Source organism: Orcinus orca, chromosome 15, assembly GCF_937001465.1.
Source record: "Orcinus orca chromosome 15, mOrcOrc1.1, whole genome shotgun sequence".
NCBI lineage: Eukaryota > Metazoa > Chordata > Mammalia > Artiodactyla > Delphinidae > Orcinus > Orcinus orca.
In genome coordinates, this window is record NC_064573.1 from 72,356,832 (window position 1) to 72,378,365 (window position 21,534).

Consider the following 21,534-nt stretch of genomic DNA (forward strand, 5'->3'; position numbering starts at 1 on the left):
AGCCTTCTAGGCCTGGGCTTTTCTTTGTGGGTAAATGTTTTGATCACTAATTTAATATCTTTATTTGTTATAGGTCTATTCAGATTTTCTATTTCTTCTTAAGTCAGTTTTGGTAGTTTGTGTCTATGTAGGAATTGTCCATTTTATCTAAGTTATGATACTATTACAATTTATTAAGGGACCTAAAATAAATTGATAAAAGAGGTAAATGACCTCTATGGAGAAAAATTTAAGTTTATATAATGACAGTTTTTAAAGACCAGAACAAACTTAGACATATGTCCTGTGCATGGACAGAGATTCAATATGGAAAAAATTCAATCCAATCCCTACATCCTGGCCATCCTGTGTATAACTTGAAAACCTGGTGTGGAAGTTGATAAGGAAAGAACAAAGGGCCAAGAATGGCCAAGGTGCTTTTGACGAAAAAGTATAAGGACCAGGGACTTCTCTGGTGGTCCAGTGGCTAAGAATCTGCCTTCCAATGCAGGGGACGATCCCTGGTCGGGCAACTAAGATCCCACGTGCCGCCGGACAGCTAAGCCCACACACCACAACCACTGAGCCCACGTGCTGCAACGAAAGATCCCATGTGCTGCAACTAAGACCCAACTCAGCCAAATAAATAATAATTTAAAAAGAAAAAAAGAAGTATAAGGGCCAGTACTGCCATGGCTTAAGGCTGAAACCATGGGACTAACAAAGGGAAAGAGGGGACCAGGGGATGGAGCAGAGCATCTAGAAATAGATCCACACACTACCAGCTCCATCTAGGATGAATTGGGTCTTGCAGATCACTGGGGATGAATATGCAGTGCTGGGACAACTGGTTATACATATGGAGTAAATGACATTGGAGCCTTACCCAACACCATACATCAACAGGAATTCTAGGAAAAAGTCAAGATGAGCCCCCAAACTGAGAGAGGATGTCTTCAGCACTTAAAACAGACCAGTATCCTAAATAGAGAGCCACGATGTGGTGGCACAAAGACAGCAACGGGGAGGGGCAGGGAGCCAGTGGTGGGTGGGAGGGGGTGAGACTAAGGACTGGAGACAGAGACTGGAGGGGGGAGGGAAGGGATGGGGGGGTCAGACCAGCATGGATGTGGACGGAGACAGACAGGAGTAGGAAAATGGCCAAAAGGAGGGAGAGATGAGGCAGCAGTTCCAAAGGGCAAAGACAGCTGCCACGAAGACAGAGGGACAGGGACTTCCCTGGTGGTCCGGTGGTTAAGACTCCGAGCTTCCACAGCAGGGGGCGCAGGTTCAATCCCTGGTCGGGGAACTAAGATCCCACATGCATCATGGCCAATGCAGCAGGGTGAGATGGGAACACAGGCAAAGCCCAGGGCGAGGGATGGACATTGCTGGGTCCTGGGAGAGAGTGAGGGGTGGGCTCCCAGAGACGGAGCCCAGTCAGGGAGAAGGCCAGGGAAACCGAGGTGCAGGAAAGTCAGACTGGGGAGGGACTGAAGTACTCCCAGACCTGCCTACGGGGAGGGACACCTTGGCCGCCGCAGGGCTCTAGCTGGGGCTCCAGTGGGGAAGGAGGATGTAGACACGGGTACGTGTGCCTGCGAACACCTGCCAGTCTCTGCATGTACAGGATGTCCCTGAATATCTGGGCACACGTGGCTCACACGTGTGACCCTAGGCATCTGAGCATGTGTGTGAGCTTGTTCATGTGTACACACACATGCCTAGAGAATGAGAGGACCCTTTGTGCGGCGCCCAATGACCACCACTACCTTGTACTGCCTGCTCTGGCACAGAAAGAGCTAGAAGGCAGGCAGCCAGCCTTCTCTGAGCACCACTATGTACCAGGCCTTCTGACACGCGTCCTCGTTTAATCCTCACTCCGTCCCCTTAGGAGAAGTGGCGGCCAGGGAGCTGGGGCCACTCCCCTACCCCCAGCTGGTAGCTGGGGCACCTGGAGTGACACCCGGGCCTGACCTCCAAGGCCCTGGGGCTGCCACCGGGGCAGCGGGCTGGAGGCAGGTCAGGGTGGCTGGCCACCGCCCTTCCCCTCCCTGCCTCCCTCCCAGCAGAGGCCAGAGAACAGCTGCGTCTGCCCGGCCCAGCGCCTTCCCCAGCCCCCCTCCGGGACAGCCTCATTAGGGATTCTGCTGGTGCCACCAGCTGATTAGTGTCACGTTAATTGAGCATTCAGAAGGCTGCCACCTCCAAGGGCAGTGTCGGCAGCAAAGGGGAATGCGGATACGGGCTGCTCCTCCCGGGGGGCTGGGGCCAGGCCCCAGGCCCAGGGACCCCTCCTGTCCTGGACACCCCACCCCAGCCCCGTTTCAACACAGATCATGTCCAGTTCCTGAGCCTTAGGGAGGAGGTGATAGGCAAAATCTGTGGCAACATAACAAGGAAAAAAAACTCACCAAACACCTGCTGTGCTCCGGTGCCCGGCACACCTTTCATTCTCCCACCCCTCCTCTAGGAAAGCTACAGTTATCAATGGCCCCATTTTACAGTCAGAAGGTCTGAGGTCCACCAAGGGAACAACTTCGCCGGGGGCAGGGTGGTGGGGACGTGCAGTGGCTCAGCAGGAAGCCGCACTCAGCCGCACAGGGACTGGCGTCTGGCTGGTAGGTGCCTGGGGGCACCTGGGGCTGCCACCGGGGCAGCACAGAGAAGCCCGGAGCGTGGGAGCAGGAATCCTGGGCTGGGGTCCTGCCCTGGCCACCCCTCCCACCTCCACCTGCCCCCTGATGGGCAGGTACCACGTGCCTGCCCGTACAGAGTATCACGCTGACTTCGGCAACCCCTGATGCGCCCGCCCCTTCAGCCCCTTACAGACGAGAAACTGAGGCTCACGTCCAGCGGCTGCCCCAGGTCACCCCCAGCAAGTGGCTGAGCTGGGCGTCAAAAGGCCATGGCCTGCCTCCAGTCGGAATCCGAGCTGCTCACCTCTCCCCAGTCTCACCCCTCCAGCTTCCGGAAGGCAGGGTGCCACTGAGGCCCACTCTCCTGTCTCCCTGTAGCAACATTAAATCCCACTCAAAGGGCTGCTTTTAATTGGCTTAATGTACTTGTTAATAACTGCGTCTATTTAACACACCTGTAAAAGGCCCATAACATTAACTTAACGACAGCGACGGCTCGCCTGCACCGCCAGCCAGCCAGGCAGTCTTTCACATTTCCCGACAAGGCTTTCACAGGGGCCATGGCGGGGGGAGGGGGGGGCAGGGGCAGCCCAGTTCATGGGGGGAGATTCGCTAGACCCCGCACCGTCATTCACGCAATGCTCCTGGGCACCTGCCACGGTTCCACACATTCTCTTAGGCATCAGGGTGCTGAGAAGGAGCAAGGCCTGCCCTCAGACAACTCCAAATCCAGCCCAGGAGGCAAGCCAACAGCTACAGCAGGGGAGTGCTGGGGGGCAGGCAAGGAAGGCTGCCTGGATGGGGGCCGGGGCCGTGTCTCAGCTGAGACCAGGGGGTGTAAGCAACACCTCTTCTTCATCCTCTCGGCACGTAATTCAGGCACCTACTGCGTGCTGGGCACTGCATGGACAATTCCACCCCACCCCAGGTTCACCCGTCCAGATCAGGCACTGGAGGGGACCCAGAGATGGAGCACTTCTCCTCAGGGTGTGGGGCGGGGGAGACAGACGGACACAAACTAGACGAGCAGGGTGTCCAGGCCATCAGCATCAACCTGAGAGAACCGGTCCAGCCATGGTGTCCACGGTGCCCAGTGATTGAGAGCAGGGTCCCAGGGCACAGATGCCCGGGGCTCAAATCCTGGCTCACAAATTGTTTCTCTGCCACCAGAGGTCTCAAACTGGCAGCCCACGAGCCACAACCTGCCCACCAGGTGTGTGGTGTGTCCTGCTGGTGTCTGAACACTGTTTCAAAAGAGAACACCTCTGGGGACTTCCCTGGGGGTCCAGTGGTTAAGACTCTGTGCTTCTAATGCAGAGGGGGCGCCGGTTCAGTCCCTGGTCAGGGAAGTAAGATCCCACATGCCGCGCGGCCAAAAAATATAAAACAACCAAAAGAGAACACCTCAGGGCAGGGCACGCCTTCCCCACCCACCTCCGTCCTTGCCCCACCTGGGCTCTGGCTCCTTGGCAACCCATCTGTCTGCCAGCAGTCAGCAGACCACGCAGGGATTTGCGTCTGCAACCCTCACTGATGTCCTGTCCCTTGAATGCCTATCCTTCTCTTCTGGAACCCAGGGCCCACCTCCCAGGGCCTCCACGGGGCTGGCAGAGGGGCGAGGCCCGGGTGTTTGGGGCGATGCTGGACCCAGAGGTGGCACTCAACAGAGGGGGGCCGTCAGCATGTACAGGAGGCCCGGGGACACCGTGCAGGCATCCAGGGGCCTGTGGGGGGGCGCTGCAGAGGGAGGTCAAGGCCAGGTAGCCTGAATGCCACCCTGAGCAGCTAAGACTTCATGCAAATGGGGGGCTCACGGGAGGGTTTTACAGAGAAAAGCAAGGCAGCTGGGGGCCTGGAGGCAGTGAAGGGGCTTCAGTGAATTCATCACCAACAACCTTGGCACCCACTGAAGGCAGGCACCCTCTCCAGTGCTCACAAAAACTCTCGAACGTCAGCAACAGCAGTATCATCCCCATTTTACACAAGAGAAAACCGAGGCTCAGAGAGGGCAGCAGCCTGCCTAGGGCCACACAGCCAGTGTGTGGCAGAGCTGGGATTTGACCGTGATTCCTTCTCAAAAGGCTGCCGACCACCCTCTGTGCTCTGCCCAGGAGCAGACGCTGCCCTATGACATGGGGAGCCGGGGAGCCTCAGGCTGCTCAAGGCCAAGGGCAGTGGAGGATGCTTTGAAGCAGACATCAAAGGCAGCACCCTGGGAGGAATGGGAGCCTGTGCCTGTCCCCCACCCTAAAGCAATACTCAGGTGTAGCTGGCCACCGGCAATTACAGAAAAGCACAGAGAAGAAAGAAAATATGCCTCCTTCCCAGGCCAGCCCCTGTTGGCATCCAGGGCTTTTTTCCTTCAAGTGTTCGAGAGGGAAGGAGGAAGACACAGCCCCCTTTGTGACCTCTTTCCGCATCCCTGTACTGTATCCGCTTCCCGGCATCATCAGAGCCTTCCAACACCCTAAGCGTTAGTGCCCAGCGAGGTGTGTTTCTGCCAGGGGCCTCCTGGGTGCTCTGTCTCATAGGGACAGTCAGGCTGCTCCCGGGATGATTTCTTCCTGTTTCCCACCCAGTAGCCTTAGGGGTCCCATTAAAACCCACATCAGGTCATGTCCCTCCTCTGCTCCCAACCCTCCCCTGTGGAGCAAAGCCCACGTCCTCTCAATGGCCCCAAGGCCCAGCCTGTTTGCTCTGTGCGCCCCCTGCCTCTCCGGTCCATCTCCTGTGACCTTCCCCCACCGGCCCCGCTGCGCCCGGCGCACCCATCCACTCCCCTCAGCCTCTGCTGCCGGGACCACTCTCCCATCAGACGTCCACGCGGCTCACTCCCACACCGCAACCGCCTTCCGCGGTCCTGAAGAGCTGCTTTATCAGAGAAGCCTCTGCGCTGACTGCCGTGTCCGAACGAGGCGCCCTTCCATCCCATCCCTCTCCGTCCCCCACGCCCTGCTGTCCCGATGACTACGGCTGCGTAACAAATCACCCCAAAGCTCAGCGGCCTCACACAGCTCTGTCGTAAGCTCAGGACTATGGACAGGGCACCATGGGGTTGGTGTCTCTGCTACGTGTTGTCGCTGGGAACGGGGCTGGGGTAGGGGGCCTTGCGGGAAGACCCGGGCTGGGGCTGGAATCTTCCGAAGGCCTGCTCCCTCACACATCGGGTGGTGGGTGCCGGCCGTCGGCTGAAACACCCACACATGGCCTCTCCACGTGGCCTGGGCTTCCCAGAACATGATGGCGGGGATGGACATGACTCCAGGGATGGATCTCCTGAGAGACAGATCCACCTGGAGCTCCAGGAGGCAGCCATACGCCCTCAGGACTGAGCCATGACAGTCACCAGTGCCACTTAGTGATAACCATGATAGTCACTCAGCGCCACTGAGCCACGATAGTCACCAGTCACCACGCGTTCTATTCAGTAGAATCGAGTCGCTTAGTTAGTTCATGTTTAAAGGAAAATTAGCCTCTGCTGTTTGTGGGAGGAACGCCAAAGAATTGTGGACATAAACTACGACACCTGCTCTCTCCTTGTTCGCGGGGCGTATCGCTGCCGGACGCATTACACGTTATTGTCTGTCTCCCCCGACTAGATGTCAACTCGGAGAGGGCGGGGACTTTGGTTTGCTTTGACCGCTGCTCGTCTCCAAGCCCAGGACAGTGCCTGCACATGGGAGGGCTCAGGAGACACCCAGGGGATGTGGGCTTGGGGGGAGGCGTCTCTCCATGGGGCTGTCTCTGGTTTAGTTCCTCCCAGGACCAACTCTCCCAAGTGTCGTGACTGGCGGTGAACAGGGGCTCCCAGGCTGGACGGGTCCTTCTAGCCACAGCCTCGTCATTCCTTCAACGCAACATTCCTGAGTTCCTACTCCATGTCCTGTGGGCAGTGGGGACAGCACTGAACAAGCCAGCTCAGGGAGCCCAGTCTGCTGGGGCAGCAGGACAAGCCCAGGGCAGTCAGAATCTGCCGTGGTGCCTGCGGCGATGCACCAGGCGCCGATGGAACCTTCGCTGGGGCACCCTGGCCAACTCGGGGAACCAGGCAAGGTGGGCCCTGGGGCTCCCCAGGGGGCCCACAGGGCCATGGGTCCCCTCCTCTGCCCATTAACCCCGTGAGCGCTGCCCCCCACCCTTGCCACTGCATAGAAGCCTGCCACAGACAGCTGGCTGGCTGCTTCCTTCATGTGAGGCCTTTTTTGTGTCATGACGTTTGCCAAAATGGGGCTGTGCAATTGCACTGAACACTGGTGGTGGCGCCCACCTCCGGGGGAGGGTCAGGAGCCTTCGCCCAGCGGGACTCGGGGGCCCAGCCTGGCCCGGGTGGCCAGAGGACCCCCCCGCCCAAGCCAGGGCTACTGTATGCTGGTGGACAAGGCTGGGGTTGAGGCCCCCTGGGTGGCTCAGCAGAAAGCCCTTCAGGAACAAGGGAGACAGTAGAGGCCGCAGATGCAAAGACTCACAGGGGTGCAGCGATCGAGCCAGGTTTGGAACAGGGCGACCCTGGTACACGCCCACCCAGAGACAAGCACGTCCAGGGGAGGCCTGCCGAGGGCCGCCGGCCGGCAGTCTCCGGGAGCCGAGCGCAGCCATGAGAGCTGCCCGGCCGTGTGCCCTCTGATGGGTCACTTCCTGCCTCTCTGAGCCTCCGGGCTGACTCTATAGTCCCTCCTCAGGACTGTCCGCCTCCTAATTCTAAGGAGGAAGAGGGGGAGCCTCCTGAGTCTCCTGGCTTCAGCTGGGGCCTGTCTTGGGGTGCAGGTGAGGGGATGATGACATGGAAGGCAAATCGCAGCTCAGCCCCTCCCCGGCTGTGTTCTCGGGAAGCTTCCATCTCCTCCTCTGTAAAATGGGGGCCTGGATTAGTTAGCTACTGCTGTGTAGCAAGTTGCTCCAGAACTCAGTGGCTTAAAGCATCAGTGATCACGGACCGTCTCTCACGGTTTCCGTGGGTCAGGAGCTCAGGGGCCACCTAGCCAGTGGCTCCGCTCCGTGTCTCTCGTGAGGCTGCAGGCGGATGTTGGCAGGGGCTCTGGAGGCTTGGCCAGGGCTGGAAGACCTGCCCCCGAGAAGGCGCACGTGCCTCTATGGGGGCCTCCCCCTCGGCTGCTCCGGCATCCTCACAGGTGGCCGCTTCCCCAGAGCAGGTGATCCAAGAGGGGAGGAGGCCACAGAGCCTACCGCGACCCTGCCCTGGAAGTCACAGTCCTTCACTTCCAGGGTATCTTACAGGTCACACAGGTCAGCCCCATGTGGAGTGGAAGGGCGTGAATACCAGGAGGTGAGAAACACTGGGGTCGGGGACAGATCTTGGAGGCTGCCTGCCAAGTGCCACAACTTGTCTGCTTCCTTATCTGTAAAATGGGACCACCTCCCACCTCTCGGAGCTGTCAGGTGCTCCAAACAAGAGGCATGGAGAAAAGCTGTAGGCAGGGGGCCTCACATATGCTAAGCGCTCACTAAAGGACGGCCTCTGTGTCACGGCACCACCATCGGCTCCAACAAAGTGGAGGGACCAACCCACCCTGGCTGAGCCCTGTTGACCAGCAGAGGGGCCAGATGGGCCCCTTCTTTCAATGAATGGAAACTAGTAACAGGCATTGCTCTTTTTTTTTCTTCTTCTTCTTAAGGTTTTAAGCACCTAATTTATTCCATCCATTAGATGGATTTTGTAGATTTAATCATTTTCACAGTTGGTGGCTCATTGGATACTCAAGATAAACTCCAAATGAAAGTATACGGGCGAGGACAAATGAGTTTTCACACCACAATGGCAGAAACTTGCTTGGGAAGAGAGTTTAAGAGGAACAAAAATACATACAGATATAATTTTTTTCCCCCGGCAGCCGCTTTTGCTGACTATAGTAGGTTACCACAGTTAATTTCACCAGTTTTGTTCATCTGTAAAATTGCATAAAAGTGACATTTTTGTGCTCATTATAGCAACTGCTGATTTATGGCTGGTAAATGAAGAGCTGGTCCCTTTTTTGCGGGACTCTCCGAGCGGCGCTAAGTGCCCATGAAATTGCTTGTATAATGTAGTTTAAATCCAATCTCGGAGAAAGATTCCCCCGTTGGCCAAAGTGACATTTCCATTCTCCACACCGAGTTTATTTTAGGCCACTTAGGAGTGGGGGCTGCCCCAGGCAGGGTCAGGATGGGGGGCCTGGGGTCAGCTCCACCCACCTGGCCCAGGTTAGGCCACACGGATGGAGGGGCACTGCCCCAGCCTCCTTGGGGTACTCGGTGCCGCCACCCTCTTCCCTCCCCACTGTCCTGCCCAGGTCAGACCACATCCCTGCGCCTCAGGGCAGAGAAGAACGGTCTTCCTAACGCAGGCCTGCCCTGCCCCTCACCTGCTTAGAACCTTCCACAGCTGCCGATGCCTTGGGCGAGGGCTCCCAGCACAGCAGTGCAGACACCAGGGGCCTGACAGGTCTTTGTCCTGCGCATCGCAGGGCGTTTAGCAGCATCCCTGACCCGTACCCGCTAGCTGCCGTAGAACCCTCTCTGCAAGCTATGACAACCGAACTCGTCTGCGGATGTCAACAGTGTGCCCTGGGGACAGAACCATTGAGAACACTGCCCCACAGCGAAGAGGCCCTGCTCTGGCCCGACACCCTCCTGAGCTGCCTGTCGTGGTCTTTCCTCCCCTGCATACCTGCTCTGGGCTTCTGCTTTTATTCTGGTTTATAGTTCCCACTGAGACAGGCTTCCTCACCTCTGGACCTTTGCCTGTGCAGTTTCTTCTGCTGGAATATGTTTCTCTCCTCCCTCCTCGCTCTTTTCGCCATTGCCTTTAGCAGGGATGCCCTTTCTTCCAGAAAGCTACCTCTGAAGCCCTGGGGGTGAGGCTCCCCCATCACGGCATGCATTTTGCTCAGACTGGCTCTAAGTCCACAAGGGAGTCGGGTGAGGCTTGGGAAGGAGGGGATGTGGTGGGAAGGCCTAAGGAAGGCGGTGGGGTCTGCACTGTGTCCTAGCCACAGTGCCAGGCCCAGCCATGCACAAGCCCTACCCCTTCCTCTCCCAGGAAGACCCCTGTGCCAGGCAGGTGGGAGGCAGTGTTAGCAGAGAGACCCACTTAGCACACTAAGAGACCCACTTAGCACACTTAGAGAGACCCACTTCTGCTAACGCTCCACCGCACGACTCATGAAAGCCTCACAGCCCTCCTGGGAGGCAGTGTTAGCAGCGGTGTAACCCCATTTTAGATGAGGAAACTGAGGCTCGGAGTGGTGAACACCCCCCACACCCCTGCAGGAGTCACTGTTGGGTCCCAGGGGTGCCCACAGGGCCGAGAGAAAGGCAGTGCACCATGAGACCTTGTAGGGTCCTCCTCACCCAGGGGCCCAGCCAGGTCACGATCTCCCATCACCTACTGTTTGTCTCACCCCCTGCTCGGCCCCTTGGCACAGACATTCCTTGAGGCCACCCTGCAGATCTGCCACAGTCCTTATCCCCATTCCATAGGTGGGAAAACTGAGGCTCGGCCAGGCCAACAACTTGCCCAGGGCCACACAGCCCTGCAACCAGACAGGACTCCACCTAGGCAGCCAGCTCCAAAGCCCAGGGTCTCTCCATCTGCCTCACGCAGGCCTCCTGCTCCACTCCCCACCCCAGAGGGGGTCCTGGGCGGCACTGAGGAATGTCTTAGGACCAGGGAGGGGCTTTGGATGGGAGAAGGGGGTCTACCCACCGGCAACCCGCCTCCCCCACAGCAGGGCCCAGTTGTGCCCACTGACGGTGGGGACAGTCAGCCTGTCACACAGAGTACACCCTTCAGGGAGTTTCCCGGCGGTCCAGTGGTTAGGACTCCACGCTTTCACTGCCGAGGGCCCGGGTTCAATTCCTGGTCAGGGAACTAAGATGTCACAAGCTGTGTGGCGTGGCCCAAAAAATAAATAAATAAACAAAGTACACCCTTCAGCTGACGTGCTGACAGCTCACAAAAAAGGCAGTGGCCACCACACAGGTCTTGCAGGTGACAGGCAGACCTGGGGAGGGGAGGGGCAGCCAGCGGGGGCAAAACCCCTCCTTCCCGGCTGCCTGTTGGTTGAACGAGGGTCGGTGAGCACCAGGATGAAAGCCACCTGCGGCAACTTGCCCCGCGCCAGGCCACATAGCAACTCACTGAGCCATCCATGGGCCATCATCACCCCATTCTACAGATGAGGCGCCGAGAGGACAAGTAAAGGGGCGGAATGAACACCCACCAGAGTGGTGGTGTTGGCGTTGGCCAAAAAGTTCGTTCCGGTTTTTCCATAAGATGGCGCGGGAAACCTGAACGAACTTTTTGGCCAACCTAATACAATGGACGACGGTACCAGACAGGTGGAGTGGAGGGTTTAGAGCCCCCGTAACTCCCGTGCTGGGGGGGGGGGGGGTGTGTGTGCAGGGAGCGCAGCCGGCACAGTCTCTTCGGCAAGTTGGGCATTCTCTCCTGAAGCTGAACATTCTCGTCTCTCCTTTGTCCCAGCAGTTCTGCTCCTGGGCCTATTCCCAGCAGGACTCACTGAATACGTGCCCCAGGGGCTGTCACACTATTTGTATCAGCTCCAAACCAGAAATGACCCAAATGCCATCAGCAGTGGGAAGGATGAGTAAAACTGTGATGTAGTCACACTCAAACATCACACAACCATGAGAATGAACAGACCGCACGCCCATGGCCACCCGGATGAACCTCGAAACATAACCTTAAGTGGCGGAGACCCGACAGTGCAAACGAGCATGCACTGCAGGATCCCAGCTCACCTGTGCCAGGCCCAGGCACCATGAGTCCGCGCCGTTAGGAGCCAGGAGAGCCGTTCCCTTGGTGTGGGTACTGACTAGGAGGGGGCGCAGGGGGCCCTCTGGGGACTGGCACAGGCCTCTCCCTTGACCTAGGTATCACACGACTGTGTTCTGTTTGTGAAAGTGCAGCCAGCTTGTGATGTATGCAGTTTCCTTTAACGTACTTTACACTTTGACCCGAAGCTTAACGATTTAGAAAGAATGAATGAAGGAGCGAGTGACTGGACGGAAAAAGCGAGGGAGGGGTGGCTGGCGAGTCCTTCCGCGGACAGTGGCGGGGTGCGGCCTCCGGGCCTCGCCGGGTCGCAGGGTCGGCTCTCACCTGTGCTTCCTCCCCTCCTGTGTCCCCACAGGCGAGACGGTGGCCAGCTCCATGCATTCCTCCCGCTACCCGAGCCCGGCCGAGCTGGACGCCTACGCCGAGAAGGTGGCCAACAGCCCGCTCTCCATCAAGATCTTCCCCAGCAACATCCGCGTGCCCCAGCACAAGCACCTCAGCCGCACCGTCAACGGCTACGACACCAGTGGCCAGCGCTACAGCCCCTACCCGCCGCATACGGCCGGCTACCAGGGCCTGCTCGCCGTCGTCAAGGCCGCCGTCACCTCCTCCGGCGTGGCTGCGCCCCCCGGGCTCACCAAAAGCGTGCTCAAGAGCGCCGAGGGCAAGCGGACCAAGCTGTCGCCGGCCGCCGTGCAGGTGGGCATCGCGCCCTACCCGGCGCCCAGCACTCTGGGGTCCCTGGCCTACCCCAAGCCGCCCGAGGCGCCCGCCCCGCCACCCGGCCTGCCCGCGGCCGCGGCCACCGCCGCCTCCGTCATCCCCCTGCCCGGCCGCGGCCTGCCCCTGCCGCCTTCCAACCTGCCCTCCATCCACAGCATCCTCTACCAGCTCAACCAGCAGTGCCAGGCCCCAGGCGCTGCGCCCGCCGCCTGCCAGGCCGTGGCCGTTCCCCACCCCAGCCCAGCCAAGCACGGCCCGGTGCCCAGCTTCCCCAGCCTGGCCTACCCGGCCACTGCCGGCCCACCCGACTGCCGGAAGGGCGCCGAGCTGGGCCAGGGAAGCACGCCGGCCTTGACGTTGGCTGGGGCCACCAAGCCCACAGGGTACGCAGACGGAGGCCTGGATTACCTGCTGTGGCCGCAGAAGCCGCCGCCGCCACCCCCGCCCCAGCCGCTGCGGGCCTACAGCGGCGGCACGGTGGCCAGCAAGTCCCCCGAGGCCTGTGGGGGGCGGGCATACGAGCGGGCCGGCGGGTCGCCCGTCAACTGCGGCGTGGGGCTGCCCACCAGCTTCACCGTGGGCCAGTACTTCGCCGCCCCCTGGAACAGCGTGCTGGTGACCCCCACCAGCGACTGCTACAATCCGGCAGCCGCGGCAGTGGCCGTGACCGAGCTGGGGCCGGGGGCGGCCCGGGAGCTGGCGGGGCCCCCGGCGGAGACCCTCTCAGGCCTGCCCAGCAAGAGCGTGTGCAACACGGCCGTGCTGAGCAGCAGCCTGCAGTCACTGGAGTATCTCATCAACGACATCCGGCCCCCGTGCATCAAGGAGCAGATGCTGGGCAAGGGCTACGAGACGGTGGCTGTGCCCCGGCTGCTCGACCACCAGCACGCCCACATCCGCTTGCCCGTCTACAGATAAGGCCTGCCTGGCAGAGGCACAGACGGACAGGGCGCCCAGGGGGGAGGCAGGCCGCAGAACAGGGTGGGCAGCACGCGGGGCGGGGGCGCCAGCCCCGCCCTGTGTCCGAGTGCCCATTTATACCCACAGGGAAGCCAGGCCGGCTGCTGCCGGCTGCTGCTGACATGGAATGGCAAGGTGACCTCACTCGCCAAGGCCCCTCCCCACCATCAGCTGCCCCAGGACACGCGGAGGGCCGGGGGTGGGGTGGGGGGGGCAGCTGCCAACATCCACACCTTCCTCCATCCAAGCTGGCAGAGGCAGGGAGAGAGAAACCACTTAAAACAGAAGCGGTTCTTTCCGGCTCTCCGGGGGAGGGGGTCAGACCACAGTGGGATGCAGAAGGAAATGTTAGGGTCTAGAGTCGGGGTGGGATCAGAGCGGCCCCTGGGGCTTAGACAGCTCCTCCCTCCACGAGCTCCCCAGTATCCTGGAAAAAGAGCAGAGGGGGCCTAGAGGAAGTCATCGAGCCCACAGCGCCCTCACTGCCCTCTCCAGGCGAAGACCACTCGAATACAGGCTCCGGGGACTACAGGTCCCCCTGCTCCTCCTCTTCTAGACTCTCTTCCCCTCCTCACCATTCCTTCCCAACACAGAATCCCCTCTCCATTCTCCAAACCCTGGACTACCACCTTCTCCCTTCCCTTCAGTACATCTTACAGGGCTTCTGGGCATAGTTGTGCAGGCTGTGTACTGCACAAGGCAACTCATCTGAGGAGACACCATTTGCATCCTAGACTTGTATATTTATTACAGCAATTTTCTGAATCTTGCGGAAGGGGCACCATTCACCCATGTGCACAAAGGCGCCATAGGGGCTAACAATGTCAGAGGGACCAGACCCCGCCTCCTTCAGGGGTTCTCCTAGGAGCCAGTTCTGGGGGCAACCTGCTGGTTTTAATTGGGAGATCCAATCCAACTCTTTTCCTGCAAGCCACCCTCCAAGGCCTGCCCCACACCATTCCGGGGGATAAGGCAGGCAGGGGGTCCCCCCAGTAAGTCTCCAAGGCCCGATTTCCCCAAGTCCCAGCCCCTCTGGCACTCCAGAAGCGGTACTGTATCTCTCTCCAAGGCCTGTTCAAGCACTAAGTGCATTTACAAATCTCTGAGAATGTTTTTTTTTTATACTAAAATTGACCATTATATTCTACTGTGAGAAGTGCGGTCTGCACTATATTGTTTTAAAAACGAAGAGAAAGAAAAAAAAAAGGAAAACACAGATGGTGTCTCAGCTGTGAGATGTTTTGCAGCTCTTGTTTTTGTTCGTTCTTCCTTCCTCCCCTTAGGAGTAAAAGGGGCTGTCTCCTCCGCTGCTGACTGGGCTTGGAGCCCTCGGAAGCAGGCCAGGAGCCTCCTGGCCCCTCCTCTGCTGGGCCACTTCGTATGCAATGTTTCATTTACTTCTCCAGCTCTTTCGAAGTGGACACTGTCATTTACCCTGTTTACGTGTCAGCCACTCAGTTGGGTCAGTGATCGGTCCTAGAGCAGCCGAGACAGAACTGAGCCCGGGCCGCTCTGGCTCATTCCCTGAGGGGTACAGAGGTGGTCTGGGGCTGGTGTTCCCCTGCATCACTAAATTCCTTCCCAGCTCTTCCTCTGTGCCTGGCACCATCCCTGCTTCCCTGGAGGCAGAGTGGCTGGGGACAGGCCAAAGTGGCTGAGCAGTGGCCATCTCCCTGGCCAGCCCCAGCACACACCCACCCCGTGCCCTGGTGCCTGGGGATGTCCAGGAGACCATCCCTGCTCCAGGATGCTCAGCATTTATCAGGCACTTACTGTGTGCTGCCCATTTTCCTATACACGGCAGCTCTTTGGAGCCTCACCACTGCTTGCAAGGTACGGGGTGTTCTAGAGGAAGAAGCGGCTCAGAGATGTGAAGCGACCTGCCTGAGGTCACACAGCAAGTCTGTGGAAAGTTGTAGTTCAAGCAGCAAAGCACAGACTCTTTCTCACGTCCTGTCCCCACCTTCTCCCCTGGCTTGTTGGCCCAATGTCTGAACAGGGGGAGTCCCCAGTCTGATTCAGGCCTCCCCTCTCATGCATGGAGCCCTGTCTGGACGCCTGGCATGGTAGGTTCAGGGCAGAAGAGGGACAGAGGGGACACCGTGGATGTGACCTTGCAGTGCAGACACCTACCTCCCTAAGGCCAGACCCCTGAGCCTGGCAGCACACGGAGGCTCCGAGAGGAAGAGGCTGTGTCCAGGGCGGGACCCGGGCCCTTCTGAGCTGGGTCAATGAACCAAACACACCACCCAGGCCCTGGAGAGCAGGAGCAGGGGTCCTGCTGGGTGACAAGCTAGGGAAGTCAGCGCTGCGTGAAAGGCCCCTGGGAGTTATCACAAATAGGATGTAAACGGCAGCTGACACAGTGCTTTTCTGACCACACATAACTGAGTCTCATGACAGCCTTCTCAGGTATGTAATAAAAGCATCCCCACTTTACAGACGAGGACGCAGAGAATCTGAGAAACGGCCACAAGGATGGTAAGAGGGAGCCAGGTTCCGGCATCAAGCCCCACACCCTGGGCCAGGCTGCCTCGACGCTCCACCCTTATCCATCACTGAAATACGCCTGGGGGCATCGCAGCTCCCAGGGCAACCCAGCCCCTGGAGTGAGCTAGCCCTGGGTGCAAATCCTACCAATGGTACTTTGAGTGACCCGGAACACGTCCATCCCCAAAGGGGGCAGCGCCAGAACCAGAGATGGGATTCAAGGAGACCACAGCACAGGGCGGGTACTTGGGAGAGGGACAGAGCAGCAGGGTCTGCAGCCAGGTTTACGGCTGCTCGGCAGCCTGTGGCTCAGCTGTTCTAAGGGGCTACCAGCACCAATTCCAGGTAGCCCAGGCCCCCACGTCCTGGGCCCACCACCAGGCCCGCCCACACTGGGGCATCAGGAGAGAGGACAGAGATGGGAGCCACCCTCCAGGTCAGGTCCCTCACACCGGGGGTGAGGACCCGCCCCCTATCCTGGGAAGAATCCTACCCTCTGCAGGGCGGGTCTGCAAGCAGGGCAGGTGCAGGCACAGAGCACAGCCAGTCGGGGCATGGCCCCAGGACCCAGCTGGGGTTCTAGCTCTGGCCTAGCACTGGCTTCCTGCGTGCCTTGGCCAGTTTTCTTCTCCCTGGGAGCTGAGCTAGCTGATCTCAAAGGGCCCTCCAGCCTCGTCATTCTGGCACGAGGCACCCCTGCCCTTTATACCACATTGGAGGAGCAGCGCAGGTGATAACGATGTTATCATTACTACAATTACAGACAGCCCAGTTACTGTGGGCAGACTGGCTACCAGGCTCAGCACTAAATGGTATTTAGTCCTCACAACTGTTCAGGTGCGCATGATATGGGCCCAGAGAAGAGCAATCACTGCCTAAAGTCACACAGCTGAGGATGGAGATCAGCGAAGCAGCTCGGGTAGAACACCAGCCCTCTGATTCAGAGTCTAAGCTCTTAACTGTTGTGCTATGCAGTGACTAAAAACTACCACCGACCCCCAAATATGGCCTGCTTGGCTCCAGAACGCAGGTCCGGCCTCAGTTGCCACACCCCGCGCCGCTGGGACTTCATGTTGGGTGAACGAGGGAGAGGGGAGCCGCTGCCAGCCGATCCAGCCCCCTCCCCCCACCCGAGGTGCAAGCCTGTCTCTTCATAAGGACGCTAGGAGATCAGACTGGAGGGAGGGCTTCGACAAACATTTGAGTGGAGGGAATCCACGTGGGGAACACTCACCTTTTCAGGGTGGCTCCGTGTTTTCCTGACTCATCCCATCCTTTAGGTCCCGCTCCCATTTCGAGCCCTGCCTTGCCTCCAAGCAGCGAATTCGAACCCGCACCGCTCAGCTCTGAGCTGCATCTGAGACTCCACGTGCGCCTGGGATTCCCCCTGCGCTGTATTGCGCCTGCGCGTCCCGGGTGCTCTTAAAGGGCCCACACGGCCGCCACAGGGCCCCCTTCGCTGGCCATTGGAAGGGGGCCCAGCCAGGGGGGCGGGCAAACCCGGTGGACAAAAGGTTTTGTGTTTAAATCATCACCATCACCAGCTCACTAAAGAGTGGCAGGAGGAGGGGAGAAGTCAGGAAAAACTGGCCTCAGTGTCCTCATAGACTCCATGTGTGACCCTGGGTGACTTGTATGGCCTCTCTGAGCCTTGGTTCCAGTTCTCTGAGCCTCTGTCAAAGGGAGTGGAGGCATTTGAAGGACTGGGATGGCATCAGGTGATGTGTGATCAGGATGACAGGGCAAATTAGTCCTGTGAGTGGGACCCACCCCCAGAGCAGTGGGGCCCAAAGGTTCCAGTCCTGAGGCTACCGCCCACCAGCATGTGGCCTTTGGCAAGTGACTGCCCCTCTTTGAGCCACCTATGTCTCAAATGTAAAGTGAAACTAATATTACAATGCACGTACCATGTGGTGTTGAACAGAGGAGACAGGTAGTCAGATCCACGAGGCAGCACAGATCCTGTTCTGTAGATGTATTATTTCTGTCTTCACCTAGTCTGGCTGATTTTCACCTTGGAAAGTGGGTTTCTAGGTTAAAAGAGTTTGAGAAATAGATGCCTATGTCCCCCTCCCCCCACCACCTTGGAGATGCACAAATCACATTAGCATATTAAAGGCTCTGAAAAGTCCTGCAGGCAAGATACCCTTCCAGCTTTAACCCAGCATTTCCCTAACTTTTTCCGATCACCTAAGTTTTTGTTCCTATCTGTTAGCATCCCAAGGAACAAATGGGACTTAAGGAAATACTGAGTCCTTACTCTTGTGTTGCAATTGGGGAAACTAAGTCCTTTCTCCTCACTGGGCCTCAGTTTCCCCAATTGCAACACAAAGACTCCTAATGAGTTTGCTGCAGAGCCAGAACTGGAATCCAACCCTGACCTGAGTTGTTGGGCCTCACATCCTAATTGGCCTTTGTCCACTGTGTAGAGCTAGGCCCCAAAGAAGGAAAAGACCACCAGGGAGAGAAAGGAAGCCCTCACTTGAGAACTGGGGATGATCCTCCATTTTGAAAATGAAAAAAGGTTCAGAGAAGGGAGGCAACTTGCCTGAGAGCACACAGCAACTAGGTCCTAGACTTTCCAGAGGCAGATATAGACTCCTTTTTCTCCTTGTGGGAGTGGCAGTGGCAGGGTTTCCTCAGTCTTGTAACGTCAGCCTCACTTAATGGGGAGCTCACTCTAGGGGCTCCCGACCACGTCCCCAGGTTCCAAGTTTCCCTAAGGCCTCCTCCGAGGAGACTCCCGGGTGTGACTACAGCAGCCCCTGGTGGCCAGTCTCCACGACCAGCCACCCCACCCTGTAGTGGCCAAAGGCAGATCTGTGGGATCCAGTGGGTATATCCCAAACTGAGGGGGGAGTCTCTGATGACGCTGAGAAGACTCTGAGCTGGGATATGGGGATCTGGGTTTGAGTCCCATCTCCACCCAACCTGTCCCATCTTCACCTGTTAGAAGCCATCACAGCCTGTTGCTATAGAAAAACAGAATGCCCCCGTGCTGTGGAAAGGCCAAATCGCTAAAAAAAGAAAGAAAGAAAAAAAATCCCGCCACCCCCCAGCAGGGGTCTCCTTCTAAGCCAGAGGATTCAAGTCCTGAGTCCACCACATCCAGGCTGTGTGTGCTTAAGCAAATGCCTTTACTTAAGCACACACAGCCTGTGGGTCTCACTTTCTTCATCTGCAAAATAGGCAGAAAAATTTGTTCTTATATCTTCATGATTTTGGCAGGGTAATAGGAAATCCTGACTCATTGGTATAAATGAGGGAAAAAAATTGATTATCTCAAACAATCATAAGAAACCCTATGGTAGGGTAGCTCCAGGGTTCGTTAATTCAATAGCACAATGGTGTCATCAAGGACCCATGTCCTTTTCATCTGTCTGTTCCACCAAGCCCTTTCATGGTCACAAAACGGCTGCTGCAGTTCTGGGCATCACATCCAGACCTGACAGTGCCCAGCAAAAGAGAAGACAGTGTGTTTTATATTTCTCTTTTTTGCCCCAGAATTCTTCCTCCTTTGGCAGACTTTCCCTTCTGTCTCATGGTCCAGAACCGGTTCACATGGCTATTCCTATACCAATACCTAGTAAGGGAGATAGAGTCACAGTGGTTGGCTCGGCGAAAGCCCATGACTGTAGAGCAGAGTGGAGAACTCTGAACAAAATGAGGTGCTGTGAATAAGGAAGACAGTCATGACTTTTGGAGAGGCATCCACACCAGTCCATGAGGTCCCACACATGGTTCCTGAAATATGAATGCCAAGCACTGAGCACAGCGCCTAACACATGGCAGGTGCCTTATGTGTGTTCATTTGTTCTCTCCTTTTTGTGCTTCCCTCCAAAAACACAAGACTCCCAGCCTGGCCTCTCCTGACCCAGCCTCCCGCCCTCCATCCCTCGGGCTGGGGTCTCCACTGCCCAATGCCCCTTCTACCCTGTCCTCTGGTTCCATCACCACCACCTCCTTTTGTTTCTGTCTCCAAAGCTTGGGATGAACAAGGATCTCCCCATTGTCCCCCATGACTTCAGATTCCTAAAAAATAAAAGACGGGACGTGCTCGATTCTCATGCAAATGCTTTTGCCAGGGAGTCAAAAATTAATAACAGTATAAACAGAGGCCTGGAGTATTTCACCACCCCGTCCAAGCAACCAGAGTGATCAGAATACACCGTTATCCGGGCAAGGTGTGGAGACTGACTGCCAACTACATTATTACATTCGGAAATGTCAGAAGCGTGCGAACGCCGGGAGGAGATGAACAGTATGGTTGAAAATGACTTTTGATTAAAAAAAAAAATCCCCAGCATTCATCTAAAACAATAATAACAGCCAATAATAACAGTGCATGTAATAATGAACTATTCACAGGCATAAGAGGTAATTGTTCAATTAAGATCCAAGAGTTTCTGAGACTGTCTTTTCTGATGGGGTCCCATTGTTTTTGACTCTGGTAGCACTAATTATTTCCCAGTAGCGCTTTAAAGTTGGGATGAAGAAAACCCTGCTGTCACACATGACATACAAGTGCTTTAACATTATTAAATACACATACACGCACATAATAAGAAATCCTTGTTGGAATAAAGTTAAGCGTATGTTCAAACTGACAGTCTCCAGGGTTCAGCGGAAGTGGCAGGCAACAGCCAGGGTCTTACCCCACTGCAGAAGCGATCTGGCCTCACCACCTCTCACCCCTCAGGGGTCAGAGTGTTTTCTCTCCAGGATGGGGCCTGAGGGAAGAATGCCTGGGTTCAAATCCCCCCTCCACCACTTACCAGCCAGCTGCCCTGGGCAAGTGTCTTCCCCTCTCTGAGCCTCCGTTTCCCCATTTATAACATGGAGTGCAGTGGACATTCAGTTTTTTGGGTTTTGTTTTTTGTTTCTTTTTGGCCTCACCAGATTCTAGTTACTCTTTCTTCTATTGTCCGTATTCATTAGCTATTGCCACAAAATTGATGCCTGCACTTGAAAAAAATCACAAAACTCAATGACATACAAAAAAAATGTTTTTGGTCCCGCATCTGTGGGGTCCCTCTGATCTCTGCGAGGCTTGCCTGGGATGCCATAGCTCTATTCCACGTTCTCTCACCCTCCTCCCGGGTGCTGGCGCCGGCATGTCTGCTAACATCCCACTGGTTAAAACAAGTCACATGGTTAAACCCAGGGATGCAAACTTATGCTTTGCCCACAGTCGAAAGACAAAGTTGTACTGCAAAGGAATGGCTAAAGGGAAGAGTCAGGGCCACTGAAGCAGTCTAGCACAGGTATCAACACTCCAACTTTCCTCGGGAACTTCCCCTCCCCACGCTCAGTCCCTGTAGTCCGGGAGAAGTTAACATCACCCCTGGTTCTAGCTCTACCTTTCAGAGATCCTGATCCTCAGGTTTTTCTCCATTAAAGAGAGATTAGTGAGTGTCAGGAAGGTCATCAAAAGCCCAGAAACATCAAACTGAGACCATGTCCTAATCAGGAGGGACGTTTTCCTCTAAGTGATTCTATGTCTAATGTGTCCCCTGCAAATATTTTGACATACCACCAGTACCTGCCCTATATTTTGAAGGACATTGGGAAAGGTCATCTTTCAGATCTTACAGGAACAAACAAAATCTCAATGGCCTGAAAATATTTTAAGTTCCCCCTGAACAGCTTTTGAGTTATAGAATATCAACACCCAAACCACCAAATATTTAGAAAATCACAGTTGAAAAAGTTACTATGTATTTAGCTGAAAATGTTCTCAGAGGAAAATTCATAGCCTACAATTCTTCCGTTATTTTTTTTAAAATGAATGAATTAAACATTCACCTCACTAATTTATGGAGTTTCTTTGAGTTGAGAGGGTGTTTTGATTTTGTGGGCCAGCCCATCATAAAACCCCCTAGAGAAATGACCTCTTTATAGCCCCAGAATAAGTCATAGCCGTTTTCCATGACAATGTTGCCCAGA

General features: G+C 56.5%; 1 protein-coding gene across 2 annotated transcripts in view; it reads left to right on the plus strand.

Annotated features, from left to right (window-relative positions):
- Nucleotides 1–13,206, plus strand: part of FAM222A (family with sequence similarity 222 member A) — a 54,675-nt gene extending 41,469 nt beyond the window's left edge. For both annotated transcript variants that reach the window (XM_004281390.3, XM_049698387.1), the window contains one exon: nucleotides 11,771–13,206. In XM_004281390.3, coding sequence (XP_004281438.1) covers nucleotides 11,771–13,056 — 1,286 coding nt within the window. In that variant the 3' untranslated portion in view covers nucleotides 13,057–13,206. The remainder of the gene's footprint in view (nucleotides 1–11,770) is intronic.
- The last annotated feature ends 8,328 nt before the right edge of the window (nucleotides 13,207–21,534 follow it).